Source organism: Aquila chrysaetos, chromosome 16, assembly GCF_900496995.4.
Source record: "Aquila chrysaetos chrysaetos chromosome 16, bAquChr1.4, whole genome shotgun sequence".
NCBI classification, from domain to species: Eukaryota; Metazoa; Chordata; class Aves; order Accipitriformes; family Accipitridae; genus Aquila; species Aquila chrysaetos.
Genome location: NC_044019.1, coordinates 13,724,169 through 13,744,232, shown reverse-complemented (window position 1 = coordinate 13,744,232; position 20,064 = coordinate 13,724,169). Strand labels below are relative to the sequence as shown.

Genomic DNA, 20,064 nt, shown 5'->3' with positions numbered 1-20,064 from the left:
TGCTGTTCTGCATGCTGGACCAGGCAGAGCTAGTTCCACTCATTACATCTTGTGTTTTGACTTCTGCGAACTTCCTGTCACTGCATCCAGGAGGCTTTTATCATCTTTTTCTTAAGGAACAAACAAACAAAAAGGAGTAAGTGCCATAATTACTGCAACAAACCCTATGGTTTGAGTACAAGTCTCACAAAGTTCTGGCTAAAAAGCTTTATAAAGCTTTCCACTGTATAAAGGAAAAAGTTGTCTGGTCACAATTTTCATAGGAAGTGAACTGTTCAAATTTAGGGAGTTCTCATTTTCATTCTTATTTCCCCTTGTTCAGTTCCCCTTCACTGTTCCGAGTAATTCACTTTGGGTCTAACAGGCTTTGTGTTCTCTGCAACCTGCCACCTCCCAGCCTAAGGAAAATGATATTCACCCCTTCTGAGCTACAACAGCAGGAAAGATGCTGCTCTGTGTCACAGAGGTGGAGCAATGCTCTATTTGTTTTTGCAAATATTAAGAAAAAGGCTAAAACTGAAGACATGGCTAAGCAGAAGAATGCAAGTGTCCTTCCTTAAAGAAGAGAGAAGAACATACATGTATTGGGTTTGCATGGCAAGGTTTTGGTAGCAGGGGGGCTACAGGGGTGGCTCCTGTGAGAAGCTGCTAGAAGCTTCTCCCATGTCCGACAGAGCCAATACCAGCCGGCTCCACGATGGACCTGCCGCTGGCCAAGACCGAGCCCATCAGCGACAGTGGCAGCACCTCTGGGATAACATATTTAAGACAGGGAAAAAGTTGCTGCAGAACAGAAACTGCAGCTGGAGAGAGGAGTGAGAACATGTGAGAGAAACAACCCTGCAGACACCCTTGCAAGGTCAGTGAAGAAGGAGGGGGAGGAGGTGCTCCAGGCGCCGGAGCAGAGATTCCCCTGCAGCCCCGGGGGAAGACCATGGTGAGGCAGGCTGTCCCCCTGCAGCCCACGGAGGTCCACGGTGGAGCAGATCTCCACCTGCAGCCCGGGGAGGACCCCACGCCGGAGCAGGTGGGTGCCCGAAGGAGGCTGTGATGCTGTGGGAAGCCCGCGCTGGAGCAGGCTCCTGGCAGGGCTGTGGCCCCATGGAGAGAGGAGCCCAGGCTGGAGCAGGTTTGCTGGCAGGACTTGTGACCCCGGGGGGGACCCACGCTGGAGCAGTCTGTGAAGCACAGCAGCCCATGGGAAGAACTCACATTGGAGAAGTTCGTGGAGGACTGTCTCCCGTGGGAGGGACCCCATACTGGAGCAGGGGAAGAGGATGAGGAGTCCTGCCCCTGAGGAGGAAGGAGTGGCTGAAACAACATGTGATGAACTGACTGCAACCCCCATTCCCCGTTCCCCCGCACTGCTGGCAGGGAGGAGGTAGAAAATTTGGGAGTGGACTTGAGCCTGGGAAGGAGGGAGGGGTGGGGGGAAAGGTGTTTTAAGATTTAGTTTTTATTTCTCATTACCCTACTCTGATTTGATTGATAACAATTTAAACTAACGTCCCCAAGTCAAGTCTGTTTTGCCCATGATGGTAATTGGTGAGTGATCTCTCCCTGCCCTTATCTCGACCCACGAGCCTTTTGTTGTATTTTCTCTCCCCTGTCCAGCTGAGGAGGGGAGTGATAGAGCGACTTTGGTGGGCATCTGGCAACCAGCCAGGGTCAACCCATCACAATACATTAAGAGGAATGGAGACAGATATTTGAGAAAGAGGTTTAGCTCCCATGGAATCAGCATAGAAATCAGCAATTGAGACTCCTGCACAGCTATTTGAATCAGCAGATTTGCCATCCCTTAGATCACTCCTTAGTGCCTTCCCTTTCAACAGCCTGTCACCAGGTAAGGACCGTTGAAAGTCTCTAAAAAAGTCCCTAAAGAAATTCTTCCAAGTCCTGGTCTGAAGTAGCTCCCAGCCTAACAAAGAGTGCATTCACACGAGGTATGATGTCCTCCAGCCTACAGCACCCGACCCCAGGCAGTAACTACCCCTCTTCCAGAACTAAAATCAGCAAGAATATAGTTCCTGTGATCTAAAATAAACCTGCAGTTAAGCTCAATTTGAAGTGAATTCCTTATCTCCTCAAGTCAGCTTTACAGTCTCTTATTCTGACTCCTGCTTCCCCACCTCACTCAGCTGCAAACAGCCCTAGCAGCAGAGAGACCCTCCCAAGAGACTGCCCAGGTCCAGGTAAGGAGGAGCCTCAGGAGGCCTCAGAAATAGGCGCCCATTAAGGAATCTGAATATAAGTAAGCACCTCACCCACACAGTATTGCTTGTAAACAGGCTGCTTTGAATAACTTTGAAGAGGTGTGTTCCTATTGTGACAGTCCTCACCTCAACAAGCTCTGTGTGGGAAGGCAGAAGGTAAGTCCTACCCAGCAATCAGATCTCCGAGGGGATAGCAAGCTGTTCTCGTGCTCCTCAGGCCTGCCTGCCCTCCCCAAAACTAGGTGAGCAGTGCTGCCAGGGTTCCTCTTACGTCAGCCTGGCTGGCAGTGATGCCAGGCCAGGGAAAGCTCCCACTGATTTTAGGGACTAGGAAACTGTCCTCCAGCTGTGGCTTGAAACTGGCTTCAGGGAGGAGCGTATCAGGGAGCATGGGAAGTGGGAGACCCAGTAACACCAGCAGTTCTTAAAAAATGGTGAAGAATTGCTTTCAGCCTTTTAGGCGGGCAGTGGCTGGCTACAGTGAGGAAGTGTTGCGTGTATCCTGCATACAAAGACAGATGAGTTTGCTTGAAAAGCAGAGCCGGAAACCCAGCGTGCACATCCTTTCCCTTCACTGACCCACAGTGAGCTACTTCCACATTAGCAGAGAGAACCAAACCCTGGGGGGGGCTCAGCAGTTGTCAGCAGGCTGTCCAGAAGCAATGATCACAGATAAAAATAACCTTAAAAGATCTTTCCAAATATAGTCCCTCATTATTGGTGCTGTATCAGTTTCATTTCAAGCTGTGCCTGGCAGTGTCTGTCTCTTGTTCCCTTTAAGAGAACACTAACATGTCCTGAGGCACCAGGGCCTTTCTCTAGAAAGGGAGAATGGAGGAAACATACTTCTGTGTCTTGACAGACAAAAGGATGGAGAATTCTTGCTCTCAAATGTTTAACCTTGAAGGCTCCCTTGTTCATCAATCACAAGTGAGGCGAGCTTTCCAGGGGCTGATGAAAATCACAGGACACAGCTGTTTCAAGGCACTGCTGTCCATACTGTAAGACCAAGCTCTTAAGTTTGGGCATGGTGATGTGGGGAAACATGGTGACATGGGTGATGTGTGGATTGTGGGTTACTGTTACTAAAACCTCACCCCATACACCTGGAAGTGTTCAGTCTTCCAGGACCAGTTTGAGCCAGCTGGAACCAAGCTGGATGTTACAACCTGATTTAAAGCTTCACTGGGTGGGAGCTTCCAGCATGGAAAAAACCAGGGAAGGGAGAAGGGGATAGGAAATGTTTGATTTTCTTCCTTTTTTTGTCTTGGAAATTTTTACTAGCTTTCATACAATGTTGGCAAAATCCTGCTATTTCACAAAGGAAGAGAACAGATTTACCCAGTGCAGTGTCTGTGGTATCTGCAAAAAAAGCACAAAGCTGTTGTCGGAATGCATCAGTTGACTGCTTGGAGGTGCTAAGTATGCCACGGGTGCAGGGCAAACCTGCTTAAGGACTGAGAAATGGCCATATTGGCTTTTGAGCCATCTAGGGAATTCATGAGAACTGCTAGCCAAAATATGCTATTTTAAGGGACCCAATACTGCTTTCAAGCAACTGAAGACAAATCTCCGTGACTTCAGAGGAAGACTTCAAAGTCAGAATTAGGCTGGTTTTTTGATATGAAGGTAAGTTTTTACGATGTGGCCCTTGCAGCTCCAGCTGCAGTACCTACAGACTGAGCAATCTCTTCCTCTGTGAACAACGATGAGAGCCAAACTAGCCCAGAGAAGTGTGATCCACAGTGCCAGTCCCTGTAAGGGCACTTGCCCTGGAAAATTGCAGGGTGTAAACTATACTTAGACATGAAATCTATGGCTACTCAACCTGGAGGGAATCACCCCCACAAATCACAGTGGCTGCAAATCTGACTTACCACAGGCAATCACCTTGCAGCTGTTGTCACCAGACAGATGCTACTTGTTGAGTTGAACCACAACTTAGACTTGGATGTGATGCAATATTGCCCTTGTACAGGGTCACTGTTGGGTGGGGGTTGCTGATGAAAGCACAGCTCATGGCACAGTTGTTGCCATGACTCATGCTGTTGTCCTTCAGTGGGGTGATGAAATGGGCAGCACAGTCCTTCCTGGGATATTCATCTTGAAGTCATAACACTCTGCTGAGGACAGAGTCACTATGGGCTGCTTCGCACTGCACTGTCTGTTGCACACACGAACACAGAGCCAGCACCATTAACACAGAGAGTCTTCTGCACGAGTACAAATCCAAAGAGCTTGGGTATGGTATTTCATGACCTGAGCCTTCTTTCCCACCAGGGAAAACTCAGGGACGAGGAAGAACGAACAATACATTGCATTACTCTCAGCATCTGACCAGCATACCTATCTCAACATATAAACAAATACAAACTAAAAAGCAAGAGAGGAAGGAATCAGAAATCTCATTTTCCCATTAATCTGCTATGCAACTGTAAGCAAGCAATTAATTTCTTTGTTTTTTGGTCTGTAAATAAGGTGTCAGGTTTTTGCTCCATGGGGATACATTGATGCCTTCTCTCACTAATGCCATTAAATTGTAAAGTGCTTTCGGATATTTGGCTCCCAAGGCACTTTAGAAATGCATGATTAAATTACACTCAATTATAAAACAAAGCAGGTGATCTTGTAAAGGAAAGTATATTACCCTGCTGGTGTTGCTCTGAGGCATTAATAGCCTACAGAATGCTCTGGTAGAATCAAGGGGAACTGCACGTGCAATTTAATTTCCAGTGTCCACTGCAAATCTTCCATTTTCAGCCTCTATTTAAACACATTTCTTGAAGTCTTTATTATCTCCTTTTTCATTGGCATGGAGTCCCATCAGGTAAGTCCCCTGGATCCTAAATGTAGCACTGTATGGCAAAATTCTCTTGTGATACCTCATTCTCAGAAAACAGCTTATCTCCTCCTTATCCTTCAGAGTTTTTCTACTGTCTTTCAGGTTTGTGCAAATAAACCTTGTGACTTGCCATTTATAATGAAGAATAAGAAATCAGTTCACATCTGCTTGTGTCCTGCTGTCCTCCCTGAAGACAGGCAGGCTGTTATCAAGGGAACGTTCTAGGGAATGCACTGCAAGGCACAACCAACCTTGCTTTCCTCCATTTAATACTCTCTTATACTCACCTATGTACACAGAATTTACTGAAGTTATTTCAGACTCTGTAAAATCCAGGCCTAGAATACTTCCATACAAGAACACATCTACAGCCACGTAACTGGAAGTGCTCCTTCTCAGCTGCACGTGTAGCTGAAGTAACATACCTATGGTCTAGTTACATCGATCCAGGAAGGCTGATTGTTAAATACAAATACACAATTTGACACCTGATTACTCATCTTAGTGTACTACTTATTCTCTTATTTCAATGTATGGCCCATTACTCTTAATGGGATTAGAAGACTTGTAGCAGCATGTAGATAGGTTTCTGAAGAAATATATGCATAGTCTGGTAATATATGTTAATCCATAGTTTGTTCTACTTTACTATACTGTTTATTACAACAGGCATAGGCCAAGCAAAAAAATTTACACTATTCAGAGTAACTGCGTTCTGCTTTGCCCCAGACTGGGCAGAAGGATCATTTACCATTTTGATGTGATGAGCTAGGGCATGTTCAGTTTTGTTTGGGAGTACTGCTAATGAGACACCCTTCTTACTGATTAGGCCTGAGCAAAGAGCAACTGAACAAAGGAGAAGGCATTTACCTGATGGGATGACCTCTGAGTGTTTAAATTAAAGTGCTTTTAGGGACTTCTTATAGCTTCTGGCCCAGAAAGACTGTCACACAGTCCCCTACATGTGACAGATTTTTTTGCTTTTCATTTAGGAAACAAATCCCAATCAGACTGGAAATATGCTAGAAGACAAATGACTTGTAATGCCAATCTTCTGTTATGTCAATGCATGATAATATCACCCTCCCTGCACATGGATGGCCCCTACTGTCTTGAATTTTAATTTAAACAGCATCTCTATGAACTGCTATGTAATGTGCTACACATACATGTAGTAAAAGGAAGCCCGGTCCTGAAGAGCTTGCCAAAAAATGGATCGGACAGGACAGAAGGTATTCTTGTGTCTATTCCCCAGGTGGGGACCTGAGGTGCAGAATAGGTTAGTGGATATATCCAAGGCCACAGAGGGAGGCTGAGCTTAGTCTGCAGTCTTGTGTACAAGAGCACCCATCTTCCTCCAGTACTGTCATGAATTTTTACGCTTACCTCTGTCTTCGGAGATGTACCACTGCTCCTATGAATCCAGAGGGTCCGTGTCCCCAGTGTCACTGCAGGCACTGACTCAGAAGAAGTATTTCCCCCCTGGGAGCAGGCCTATGACAGTGTACTTACTGCTGTAGACCTTCTCTGCAGCTGTGAACCACGTGGTGGTACTGACATCACATTTCAGGACACCATAATCAGTCTGCTAGTCACCTTCTACATCTGAGCTACGATTTAGGGTCACAGTGTTTAGGACTTCTTCAAACAGCTGCAGATTAGTGGGTGGTCAAGGGAAATCTAAGAATTAATGAGCACATTTAAGTATTGGTTTCTTCTGTTTGGGACCCTCCCTCTGTCTTTTTCTGGGGCAAAATTTTTTCACTTCAGCTCCTTCCTTCTAATGTCCCTGTGTGTCTAGGAAAGTATTCTTTCCTTGATTTCTTCTACCCTGAGCAACCTCAGGACCAATTTGCCCTGTGTGTGTAATTGCTTTCTGATGAAAAAATAAGGCTGTTAGTTTTAAAAAGCACTCTGAAGAGATGACAAGTACAAAATACACTGCAAAGATCCCTAACCCCCAGCAGATCATTATAGTAATAGGAGTCTAAGGAGCAAGCCAGCCTGCCTCCACTTAGCTGTCATAGACCCACTTGCAATGGAAATAGTGTCATGAGACTGCTGAGGGGACAGACAGTTGTGTTAGTGCTGTTATGGGGATTTGCCCAATCAAATAATGGCATGAAAAACAAGGCAGCATTTGGGGATGTCTGGAGCAATAATGGCTTCACCCTTTCCCTCCACACTGGACACAGTGAGCAAAGCCCCTGCAGTACCTTCCTTATCCCTCAGCTCTGAACCATGCTGCTTCCCTGCTTGGCTCAAACTAGCTCTGGCTCTGAGCTAGCGTGAAGGTGGCACTTGGGAAACACAGTGACAAGAGGTAGGAAAATCTTTTCTGACCAGGGAGTCTTTCTCCTCTTGAGTGTAAACACAACATTTTGGATCACTCCTGTGGCATTTTTTGGGTAAGAGGTGTGTATGATTTGGATTGTTTGTTTTTTTCAAGAAAAAACCCCAACCTTCCCAACTCTAGCACTGATGCAGAAATTGTGTGACATTTCTGTCAGCAGATGAATACCTCCTGTCAATACCCAGAGGTGGCTGGGATGCTCAAGTTTGCTCTATACTGTACCTGCAACTTGCGTTTGAATGTTGTAAAGGGCTTCTCTGTAACTATTCTTGAGGATGATATGGTACAGGTCAGAAACAAATCGCTTGGTGCTGTGGATAAGGACTGGGAATGGTTCTTGCCCTCCCTCTTGTTGATATGCGTTCCTTTTGCCACATCACTGGTGGTGGTGGGGAGCCCTGGCCAAGACAAACATGCAACTATAAAGTTCTGCTTCCTGACTTGGGTGGCAACAGAAACAAACCACATCTTTAAGCACAGAAGGGATATCTGTGTCTACAGCAGCCACTTGTACATGATCAGCCTGATAGAAAAATATTTCAAGGACAACAATCCTGGAGATTTCTTCAAGCTGTAAAGGCAATGGCAGGCTTTGTCCCCAGCAAAGCGCCTAGAGCTGGCTTGGCTTGGGAGGTGCCACATAAATTTTATGCTACAATTCATTAGTTTGATCATCTTGAAAGCTGAGGGACAACAGCTGGTGTGATACAGATAAACTCATACAATTTAGACTGAGAGATATGTTCTCACACTGGGGCTGACTCTGCAAGGTACTGTAGAGCTTCAGCTCATGCAGTAGCCTAGGTTTAAAAAAAAGCACAGAAATTGCCCTTAGCTTCTACAGAAATGAGCTCAACATCCATGTTAATAGGAAGTGTAATATTCAGAAAGGACAGTGTTGGGACCTCAAGTGTTGTCTTTACAACCTGATCACTCCCCTAGGTCACTCACGGTTTAATCAAGAATGATTTCAGTTCAGTTAGCATGAACTGTAGTTGCATGCTTGAAAAATTCTGCTTCTCGTGATGAATCAGAGAGCTTCCCCAATGTTTTATGGTTTGCTGAACACTGTGGCTTCAGCTGCAGAGGGCTGGATTGTGCAGCTGACAAACTTGCGTGCACAGAAGTCCCTCTACCCTTACCACCACAGGGAGGCTTATAAAAAGAATAACCATAAAAATAGTGAGCAGTTATGCAGTTATCATATTCAGTTATCATGAACCTAAAGCACTGCATGAATTTTCTCCAGCAGTCAACTTCTTTTAAACTGAAGTGACAGCTTGTGATAAAGGCCAAAGGACAACTACAGCCTCCATAGCCTTGCAGCTGTATTTCATCAGATGCCCAAGAAAACTCTAATTGCAGGATTTCTCCTCTGACAGGACACAACACAGAATCTCACAGAGAAGATGTATGAACGCATGGTGCTGTCCCAGCACAAACCACCGTGTGGCTCTTCAGCCTCACAGTCAGATCAAACCTATGTGAGGGATAAAAGAAAAAGAGCGAGAAATTAAAAAATTAAGAGTGAGAGATTGCACAGAAAAGTAAAGCCATTCTTCAGTCTGTTGACTCAGGCCTGGAGACTGGAAGAAGAAACGTTCAAACTGTTTCAGCAGAAGGCAGTTAGTGTAAGGGTTGCAATGTTGCCAGCTCTTTTCCTACTACCTGTACCACCAGAAGAGAAACATTAATGCCTCAGCAATAAACAGCTTAGTGAGGAGCACCTATTCAGGACAATTTCAGGTGAGGCAGGCAGAACAGGAACATTTACAAATAGTTCATGTAAAAAGTGAATGAGAACAAAGAAAAAGAAGAGGCAGCTTTAATGCCTCATTAGATGATTTTACTGTCTGCCTTCTGCCACAAGCAATTTTGTATAATGTCTGTTTCTTATAGGACTTCTCATACTCTTCAGTACAGTACTGCATGTTGCCATTCCACACCAGAGAAGTTTGTCTGGAGCCTGCAGTCTCTCTGGGATTTTTTGGTGTTTCTCTATTTGGAGATGTGGTAACAAAGCCGTGCTGCACGGATGGATTGTGTACTTCCAAAGCGGAAACTGAGAAGAGAAACAACCATTTTTTGTATCGGTCACCTGGATGTTGCCTTCTGAGACTTCCTCAGTCAAGCCTGAATGTCCTTCTACTCTATAAGAATCAGCATTGTATACCATGACTCATGAATCATGCATCTTTTCTTGCTGGCATTACTGCTACTGAGGGCAGTCAGCACCATGCTTTGTTACCTGGGAGTATCTTAGACATAAAAAGTCTGAATTTCCTAATTAATAATTAAGCAATCGTAAGTCCTAAACAATAAAGATTTAAATACTTCGCTACCTCAAATAGTAAGCTATCTAAGGATTTCATGGCAGGTCATGATACCTTCATTCTCAAGACATAATTAGTGTCTTTGAAGCATGACCTCTGATAATATTATTTCAACTGCAGCATGCTGGCACCTGACTGTTCATCCCATTCAAATCGAGTGCCTGAAAGAATTATAAACCTGTCTCAGTACCACTGCATTTACAACAAATGGGCATTTCAAACATGATGGTTTACTTGCCGTAGTACCTATCCTCCTAACCCATACGCAGACTATAGCATCCATGACAGGAATCAGAGAATCTTCCAACAGTGACCTCTGTAATCACATGTGAGATGTGATATGATAGGTCAGACGGTGGAAGAAACAACTGCCATTATACCTGACATACTCATTCAGGGGACAGCTCAGCAAGAAGGATGAGCAAGAAAATGAGGGACTGCACAGCTCGTGCTGCCCTCCATCTCCCCTCAGCACCTCTGAAAACTCAGCAAAAAGAAGCAGAGCTGTGATGCTAAATGTTCTTTTGTGCAAGATGAATTTGATAAGCCTTTACAAAATGTGGTATATGTTAAAACCAAAAGAAAGTAACAGCTGATAGATGGGAGTTCCAGCTGGACGGATACTGCAAGTCTTACCTTCAGGTGGCATTGTTAGAATTCCTTCCTGTAACTCCACTGCTTCTCCCATACCAGCTTCATTCACAGCTCGGGTTCAGAAGTAGCATTTGTCTCTCCTGCAAGCCTCCCACAGTGTAAGTGGTACTAGAGAAAGGGATCTTGGTGCATTTTGTCCATTTCTTGGTGTCCTCAGCTCACATCTGTAGTATGTATCCTGACAGCACATCTCCCTGGTCTGGCTCCTGCCAGGCTAAGGAAATGTTGGAATTGGAAAAATCCACCACCTTCAGCAGTCCTGGAGGCTCTGTGACAGCAGGAGAGCTGTGACACACTACTGTACCCGCAGGCATATGCTTGCATATGTGAATACAGACCTGTTCCTATTTCAAGATGCCAAACCTGCAAGGTTTTAGGGTAAAAGGAACCTTAATAAACACAGTGCAAATTCTGTCCAACAAAACAATGCGGTTCCTAGGATGGCACATACATGTAGACCCTGTTCCAAGGTTGGCCATTTAAGAAAAATCCTCACAACATTTGACACGGAACCATCTGAAGGTGCTATCTGGACTGCTTGGATTAGTGAATGTGCTTACTGGTTGCAAGATCCTGTTAATGTTCTTCAAGTTTATTTGCCAAAGATTACAGTACCCCTAATTAATAGTAATTTTTGAAAATACAGATCTTGCTTTTTGCACTTTAGTCTGTCTTGCAGTAGTCTAGTTAGATCTTCATAATATGTAAGAGGAGCAAAAGATGGAATATTAAAAAATATTTGTATGTTTTTAATCAAATGAATAGGGAGTTGTGTATCGAAATCCACGTTCTGCTCTGAAAGTCTCAGCTAAAATGCAATGATCCTCCCCCTCTGCGCCAAATCAAAAAAGTCAACCAGTGCAGCATGCCATGACAAACTTGATGCTTTTATACAGAACACTCATATGAGCACACAGGGTCATAAGGAATATGGTGCATATGGACAGTACATATTCTCCTAGGCCTAATGTGAAATAATGCAAATCTTCAAACAGGAGAAGAATCATAGCTTCAGGCTTTAAATTGGTTTTGTGTTGTCTTCTGATGTAAAGGAACCTGAATGCTTTCCCATCAGAGTAACTATTTAACCTCAAGTCTCTCGTCTACTACATAGAATTCTCTCATTTTTCAGCTATACTGGCTTCCACACTTGGCCAGTTTTTTTTCCTAAATTATGTGCAGCTAAGGCCCACTCCTGTATCTATTACAAGATTCCATCAATAGTTTAAGCTATTTATTGATGGCCTCTGACAGCCTTTTGTTTTTAAAATGCTTTAGTTATATGGTCATATAGAGTAAGAATTCTCTATAACTGGCACAAAATAAAATCTGCCCATTTCAGCATTTCTGAGGCTACTGTAATCCTTTGGAGTTTGTCTGTGATTTTGATCCGTCCAGAATTAGGCACAGATTCTTTACGACTAAAAATCCAGTATTAAAAAAAAGAATGTAAGCAACTTCCATGAATTCCGCAAGAGCTTTCTCTTCTTTTAAAAGGGTTGATGGGGGACTGATGAAAGGAGCATAGTAACATGTATGAGGAATGATTTTCTTTGTCATACATTAGGGCCTTTGGCAACCTATATATGAATATTAAATACTAAAGGTATCTACACCTCAGAGCACCTTTATCATGTTGATCTCTGCTGTTTGCATATACTCAATTCCCCCCAGGTGCGAATCTTTTACTGTGTCCTTATCTTAATAGTTACACATTTTAAGTGAATAAATAGTATCACACTTTCAGGCACTTATAATATAATTACAGTTATAGCCAACGGTATTAAGACCTTCCTTAATCTTTAGTTAAGCTGTAAACACAATGCAGTCCATTACATCAAGCCAGGCTGGAATTGCCACATTCCCTCAGACTTCAGTCATAAATGCATAGATCTGGTCATTGCATACATGTTTAGGAAACCTAGACATTAAACAGTGAAAGAAGCATACTGATGGGATCCTTTGCAACGAGAGGTTGAGGGCATGATGAGAAATCCAGGGCCTGTACAGTTCACAGCTATCACACGGAACTCATTCTGCATCCTCCAGAAAACCATCCACTTTGAACCTGGTACCTAGAGACATGCAAGCTGCAGTTACACAACTCTCTAATCACCCATAAAATTGTTCCCACGTGGTCACTAATTTTTTTTTTTTAATTGCTTTTGGACTGAGATAAACCAAGAAGAAATTTCAGCTCACAGACTGCTGGAGAACAATATAAATTTTAGGGGTTCAAGGAGCCCCTTAACTAGGTCTAACATTTACTTCTCCAGGGGTCTGCTCCATTTTCATATCTCTCTCTCTCCCTAGGAGGAGATGGAATTTTGATGCATATAATAAGAGGAAAAATGCATAATTTTCTTTCCACTAGATCATGGTCTATAGCTTGGTATAATCATACATGCTGGGAAAAAATATCTTCATGTCTTGCTCCACTGACTTCAGTGGGATTTCCCATGCTGTAACAAACTCAATAGTGAGTGGCCAAGCCTTCTACAATCTAGCTTTCAAGCAAGGTTAAACCTCCATTCAATTTTGAAGAAAACCCTCAAGAACTGAATAATTTGCTTTAAAAAGTGTTTCCATTATTTACCATTAGTAATGTTGGTGCCTCAAGGAGGATATTTTTGGATAGTGTGATTGACTGTAACTTAATTAATATGAAAGTCCAACATTTTGAATGAGACAGAGGAAAGAATCCAAGAAAGAACGAAAATATTAACAGAAAAGGAAAAGCAAAAGTCTCGCTAGTCAGATGCTGCTGCTGATAGGAACACTCCCATGTGTTATACAAGCTGTGCTAAGCATGGATCATATGGTTCCTATCTGATGGATACAACAAAATCAGTCACTTGTTTAATTCAGTTCTGGTCCAAGTCAGGGAAAACCAGTCAAATTTAGGTAGGGATAAATGTAAAACATAGATCCTTGAAACTAGGCACCCAAAACCATTAGGTGTGACTTTCAGAGGGCCTGAGTGTTCTGCCCTCTCATTGTTGCTTGTGCATATCAAGCCATTTCTATCTGAGGGCTGAAAATCTCACTTTGAACAGCATATGTCAAAATGTGTATCTCGCTAGATGTCATGATGAAATCTTCCTTGATTAATCAATATTCTGCTTTGCATTCAAAGCTTATCTAACTTTCCCTCTGCCTACATAAAACAGATAATAATCTTGGTCAGACCTTGGACTGGCTCCTTGATGACTGGGACACAAAGATTGCTGCCCTTCTTCCTTTTTTCTATGACTTAACCTTGCACTGCGGAGCCTTCATCCTGGGCTGGGGAGTTCCACGTGATGGTGACAGCTTCTTTCCTGACATCTACAACTTGAGGCTGACACACCTGTCTCAGAGGGTCTACACAGAAGAAAATCAAATTAGCACAGTACAATCAGAATTCATTGACTCCAAATTGCGTGTATGTGTTATGTCTGTGTGTATAAATATATATGTAGGTATGTATGGCAAGAAGTCAAGGAAGGTAACTTGTATGTTTAGGTTTATTCATGGCCACAATCTTTTTCTAAAGCTTTCTTTGCCATCTACTTCCCTTTGTCATTTCAAATGTTGAAACATTTAAATTTTTTGCACTTATTCCAAAAATGAGCTCTTTCTGCGACGAATTACAGAGTGGCTCAGAAATGCCTTCCCTAAGCCATAGGAAGTCTGGACAAAAATGCAAAGTTTTAGATGAAAAATGATATATATTACTTCAAGCTGGTAATTTTCTTTCTGAAATGTTTCAATAGGCCAGACTTGCTATTTGCACTGTATTTTCTGTGATACACTCTGGTCTTGGGGAAAGGGGACTGCAAATCCCCTTTCATTGGGGATCCCAGTCCATAATGGAAAAATAGGAACAAGAGGTACCCAAACTATAACTCCCAGAAGATAGTTCAGCAGTGTTTTCTATCCAAGTTAGTTTTTGGCTGACATATTTTCTTTTTTGCCCACAAACCAAAATGTTTTTAAGCATTCCCTTTTAAATTATCTTCTCTCCTCCCCCTTGATATTTTCCAGAGAATGCCACGTTTCATTTCTGCCGTATCCCACTAAGCTTACATAACTGACACTAGAACAGTGTGTCAGTCAGTCCTCTCGCGTGGCCAGTCCATGTCAAAGGGTTTCTGAGTCCACAAACACTTGCAATGAAAGGACCTGGGTATTTGTCTGATCCTGGTTATCAGCCTAAGCACAAAACAGCTTCTAAGCTCTGTCCTTGGAATTTGTCCCCTGAAGCACAGGGGACAGTGTTCTTTTGGGGAATGGCAAGGAGGAAGAGGACAGAACTGATGGGAAGAGGGACTGTGAAACCACATTAAAACCAGCTGACTAATAGGTTCTCCAGCAAAAATTTCTTCTGTTTCCAGGGGCTTGATGAGGCCCTCAGAGTTGATGGCACGTATTCTGAATCAGTGGGCTTTCCCTTCCTCCACCTTCTCGATAGCAAATGTGGTGTAGTTGCTCTCCACCACCCCTACTTTGAACCACAATTTTTTCTCCAGCCACCCTCCTCTCTATGACGAAGTGAGTCACCTGCTTTCCTACATTGCCTTTGGGTGCTTTCCATCTCATTTTACATTTTCCCCATGTGTTGCAGGAACTCTGCTTTCCCCTGTGGGGGTTTTGGTTTGTCTGCAGTGTAAGCAGCTGACCAGACTGACATGGAGGGCTATTATTTAGAGGGTCACATCCTCTCATGGTGTAAGTCAGTGTAGATTACAGCAAAACTAAACTGACTTGAATTGATAACTCAGAGTCTGCCCCACTGCAAGAGTTTTAAAGAGAAAGTCTGAATTACAGTGTCTGTAACCAAACATATCTACCAGTGATTGTCCTGGTATAAAATGATTGATTTAGGACCTACCAACAAAGTTGAGGTAAGGACTGTCAGAAGCCGAGCCACAGTGACTTTTCAGATTCAGCATAATGGCTCCACTGTCTTCTCTCACACAGGTTTTGATTGTGAGTAATGCAGTCACTGGTTTTCTCCGTCACTACTTTCTCTTCCTTTGTCACTTCAATATCATCTTTGAACCATGTGACTTTGGGCATTGGCTTTGCCTTGAAAGGCACCTTGATGCTTGCTGTATGCTTAGTCTTCACAGTAACGCTCTTTGCAGCAAAAATCTCGAGGACAGATTCTTCAATAACAGGAGAATCTAGAAAGAACAGAAGATATTTGAAAGCTGCAGCTGCAAATATAGCTTGACATCTTTCCTGTGTCTGCGAGTTCCCAGAAAAGGTGGTCCAAAGCTGGGCCCTTCATATACTCCTTCATGTTTTTACTGTAATTCTGTATTTTGTGAACATCTTTGGGGACACTCAAAATCTTCAGTGTGTTTTGATTCAGTTAATTTAGTTGTGTTTCTTGTACAGGGAGCTGGCTGCCCTCCTTTAGTTGTTCAGCTCAGCAGAAAAAGAGGAACCTCTGGGAAATAGCAAGACCCAAATCTCCTCACTTCCCTAGGGCCTGGAGATGTGATTCCACGCAGTTTCTCAGTTTTGCAAGGCACAAGAAGCAGCCCTTTGTGCTGTTCTTCCCTAAGGCCACACTGGAATATATATCTATGATCATGATAAAGACAGTAGAATCAAAGTTAGGTACTGCTTGTACAGAAGATGCTCCCTGATTTATTACAGAGTAATACAGGAAAATGATAAAGATGTCCTGCACACAATAATGAAAAATAATCAGGTTCCTAAACATATTTGGTGTTTTTCCTTTTATTTTTGTCACACAAGGGGTATGTTTAACAATTACAATCTTCTGCTGAAAGTCATAAAAAGGCATTCAAAAATATTTTTGAATGCAGGAAAATCAATCCGCCCTATAGCAAAGCTTTGCTGTGGATGGGTTTTTACCGCAGCACAGGTATGATAAATATTCAGCGTTGCAGACACAGCATCCTCACTGCTGCCTGTCTCACTGCCTGGGCAGCAGTATGTATCTGTATCTGCCTTGCTTTGGTTCAGCAGACAGCAAGAGGCTGATTTCCAGGCTGCAGACGAGTCTGAAAGTCCACCTGGCGCCATCTGGCTGCCAAGGGCTGAGTAATACACATATTTATATATTTCTATATATAATTTCAGAAAAAAGGTGTTTTTCTTGTTGCTGATGACAACAATGTTTGAAGTAAAGGCTCAGGCCCACATTCTTGATCACTGATTTATAAACACAGAAACCTATGCTTAGTCACTTAAAATCAACCAGTACGACTGTTCAATTTTCTCCCCTCGGGGAATGAAGAGGCAGAAAGAAGAGGTTTTGCTCATGCACATAGATAAGCCTGTAAAATGGTACAGGCCCAGGTAAGGAGACCTGGTGAATCACCGATTCCGCAAGTGTTTGTGTACGCCTGGTAAAGAGCAGTAAGGAGATGGGGTGGCTACCTCCAGTGGCAACTGTTGCTCCACTCTCTGCCCCCTTGGCTCTGAACATCTACCTCCCTTCATGCTCCTCTCCCATTCTGTCAGTGATGAGTTTGTGGATGGCTCCCTGCTTCACTATCCAGATCCTTTTCATGTCCGTAATCTGACAAGAAGACTGAGGCAGAGGAAACAACCCACATTGCAACAAACACCATCTCCAACCCTGTCCCTGAATACTCTGATCAGTTTCCTGCTCTAAGATAACTATTCGGTCAGGATTTCTAGCTCCTACTCTGGTAAAATGCTCTGTGATCTATGGACAAAACGAATTCAGTGTTACATGGACAGAGTGATTCTGCGCATCTGCCTAGTTGAGCCACATGGCATGTAACGAAGGGTGTGCATTAGCATGCAAAGGGTACATTTACTGACTACTCTGAAAATTAGAGACTGGGAGACGGAGAAGGGTGGGTGGTGAGAAGCCAACCTTGTGGGAAGAAAGCAAGTCTACAGGCTGAGAAAATGGGTTAGCAAATGTGAAAGCATCTTTACAGGAGACTGGGAAGGAAAATTTTTAAAAAGCCAAGATCCAAAGCCAAAACTTAGTAAGACTGAGGCTGTAGTAGACTGGGAAAGATTAGATCTGTTCTTATGTGATCTGTCCATCTGTTTGTCCTTAGTCAGAAGCCCTTTATTAACACCAAGACATGTCCCGCAGCAGCTATTTGCATAAAGCTTCCCACTAGGGTTTTGCAGCCTTTCATTACACTGACGATACCATGGGCATTTTACCTATTTGCCATCCTTGAGCCATATTCCTTCCACCTTTGCATTATTCAGGACAACAAAGAGCTCAGCAGGATCCCTGATTAGAGTGTGAACATCACACATGTACTCTTCATGGTTGCAAATGTCTCTGGAAGAAATCCCAGTGGAAGCATGTGAACAAAAAAACTGTGCAGAATGACTGTCAACTGAGCTCTTCAAACACCTAGGAGGTATTTAAGGGCAGGGAGACCTCCTAATAAAATGGACAGACCCTCAGGATGAAAAGTGGTTTAGTAAATTGGACTTCCTGGGAAAAAAGGGGGATGGAGAAAGGCTGTTCCTAAGTAGTTTTTTCCCTTCTTTATGCATGTTCACTGGAGGGAATGCAGTTTAGGAACCCAAAAGCTGAAGCAGAAAACAGCCTCTTGGCACTGCTCCAGACCCTTAGGTGGTCCAGAGGAGCTGTCAAACGAGCCGAACACTTCCTCTACTGCTTACATATTTGTATCTCAACCTGAACTCCGCGTGGGGAAAGACGCTTCTATAACTGAGGCACCAAACTGCAATTCTAGTGTGCACAGGGGTCAGAGGCAACTCAGCCACGGCTCTCCAGGTTACCTGTGCCACAGAAGTGGTTTCTGTCCCAGAGCAGTGATCAGAGAAAGCCCCTGCCCCACACTGTCCCTTCAGGCCACCCTGGCCATGGCCCACGGAGGACACTCACATACCAGGCCTGGTGCCCACCCTCCAGGAGCCGGGGCTTCCCTGCCCACCACCAGCCACACTCAACGCTGGCCACAGAATCCTTGCCAGGCTGCACAGCTGGCAAGCCCAGAGCTGGGGATGCCATTGGGAAACTGCTCCCTTCTGGCCTGTTTTGGGAAAACAAAATGAGAAATACATGGCCAAAATGCAACTAATGGAGTGACCTCCACCCAAGTCTGTGTACCAGGACAGGGTTTGCAGGGCATCATCTGACACAGAAAATGCAAGACTATTAGGAAGAGACCAGCCACACAGAGACATCTGTCAGGGGTGGGCACCAAGGCAGATCAATCTTCCATGTGAGAAAATCTGCCTGACCTCACAGCTGAGCTTCTTTTGGCCCTGAAGTTTCCTTCATACCTTCCTACCAACTGAATATTCAGTTGTTCCTGAACCTGTGAAGGATACACTAGTATCATTTTACTCTCCTTCCATGCAGTTCATTTTAAAATCATCTTAAAATGCTGCACTTTTCATGGAAGGCACCTGGCCATAGCTCAAAGCTGGTCCACATCTAACAGAAGTCATCGCAAATACTAACAGCCACTAAAATCTACACCCTACCTTTGAAATTCTTCTCCAGGCTATGCTGAGAGCACGAAGCTAAGCTTTCCAACTTTTCTTCCTGCTCTTAACAGCCTTGTGTCTTTCTGTAAAGATCATAGGCTTAAGCATTAATAGTTTACAGCATCAATAATGCTACTGCAAAATTAATTCCCCAAACAAATGGGATATTAAATATTTACCAGCCTCACATTGTGCTGCTGGTCCTCAGCAGACTGCAGTCAAACGTCTCATGGGTGGCTTTAAAGAATCAGGATAAGAATTCATTAGGACAACCCTGATTAAAATAAAAAACTACACTTTACTAGGCTGGTTTAGGTGACGTGCAATGGAAGATTTAATGCTTTATGCTTCTACTGCTTTATACAGCAAAGGGAAGTCCTTAATTATTACCTTCATGCAACCAAGAAGGGGCACAGACTAATGGCTTATTCCATGTTAAACAATAAATAGACTGCAGAGCAGTGTTATTTCACATCAGTTTCCTAAGCTGTTATAGCAAAGTAGCACTGCTCCTTTGCAGAGTTTATGGAAGAACAGTGTAAAGACTACTATTCCTCCTCCTTCTCCTCTCTTGAGCCATTCAAACTTACCTTCCACAGTTACGCTGGCACTGCTGTACTGCTCATTAGGGTCACTGTCTTGTGTAGCCTACCATCGCTGTGCAACCTCCTGAGTCACTCAGTTCAGCAGCATTAATGATAAGCTCTGCTTTCTTCCCTTCATGCTTCGTGGTGTACTTCGGAGACGTCTCAATCACTCGTCCATTCTTCATCGCCTTCAGGGTGACATCTTCAAAAGTCAGCACAAACTCCAGGCAGGCTTGTCCCTTCTTTTTCACTTGGGTGTGAATTGCTGAATTGGAACCCCTGGGAAAGGGGAAGGGGTTGGCAAGAAAAAATGGCACATACCAACAAGCTCCTTATGGATCAAAACAAGTGGCTTTGCCTTTGCAGGATATAACATGGGCTCCTGTGCAGGAGAGATTCCAGGCTTGGAACTTTACTTCCAGTGTGGAAAGGACATCTTGATGCTCCTCTGCTTGCTCGTCCACAGACTAGCTTTATGAGACTGCAGCTCCCAGTTTTCTCAGCCCAAGCTCTGGGCTTTTATGTTTTAGCTTTATGGATTTTGCAGCTCAAAACCTATCTTGCATTTGATCCACCCACTGCCCAGATGCTTACTTTGCAT

At 43.7% G+C, this 20,064-nt stretch overlaps 1 protein-coding gene and 1 pseudogene across 1 annotated transcript; both read right to left on the bottom strand.

Moving 5' to 3' along the window:
- LOC121233863 overlaps positions 1 to 7,787 on the bottom strand; it is a 20,487-nt pseudogene extending 12,700 nt beyond the window's left edge.
- IGSF22 (immunoglobulin superfamily member 22) lies at positions 7,785 to 20,064 on the bottom strand. The gene is given in 18 exon segments (XM_041129343.1): positions 7,785 to 9,905; positions 10,381 to 10,466; positions 10,468 to 10,666; positions 12,349 to 12,368; positions 12,370 to 12,432; positions 12,434 to 12,473; positions 13,588 to 13,761; positions 14,738 to 14,903; positions 14,905 to 14,986; positions 14,988 to 15,039; positions 15,272 to 15,381; positions 15,383 to 15,566; positions 16,798 to 16,939; positions 17,569 to 17,669; positions 17,672 to 17,692; positions 19,467 to 19,527; positions 19,529 to 19,794; positions 20,058 to 20,064. Coding segments are annotated over 18 exon segments (1,830 nt in total). The 3' UTR covers positions 7,785 to 9,849.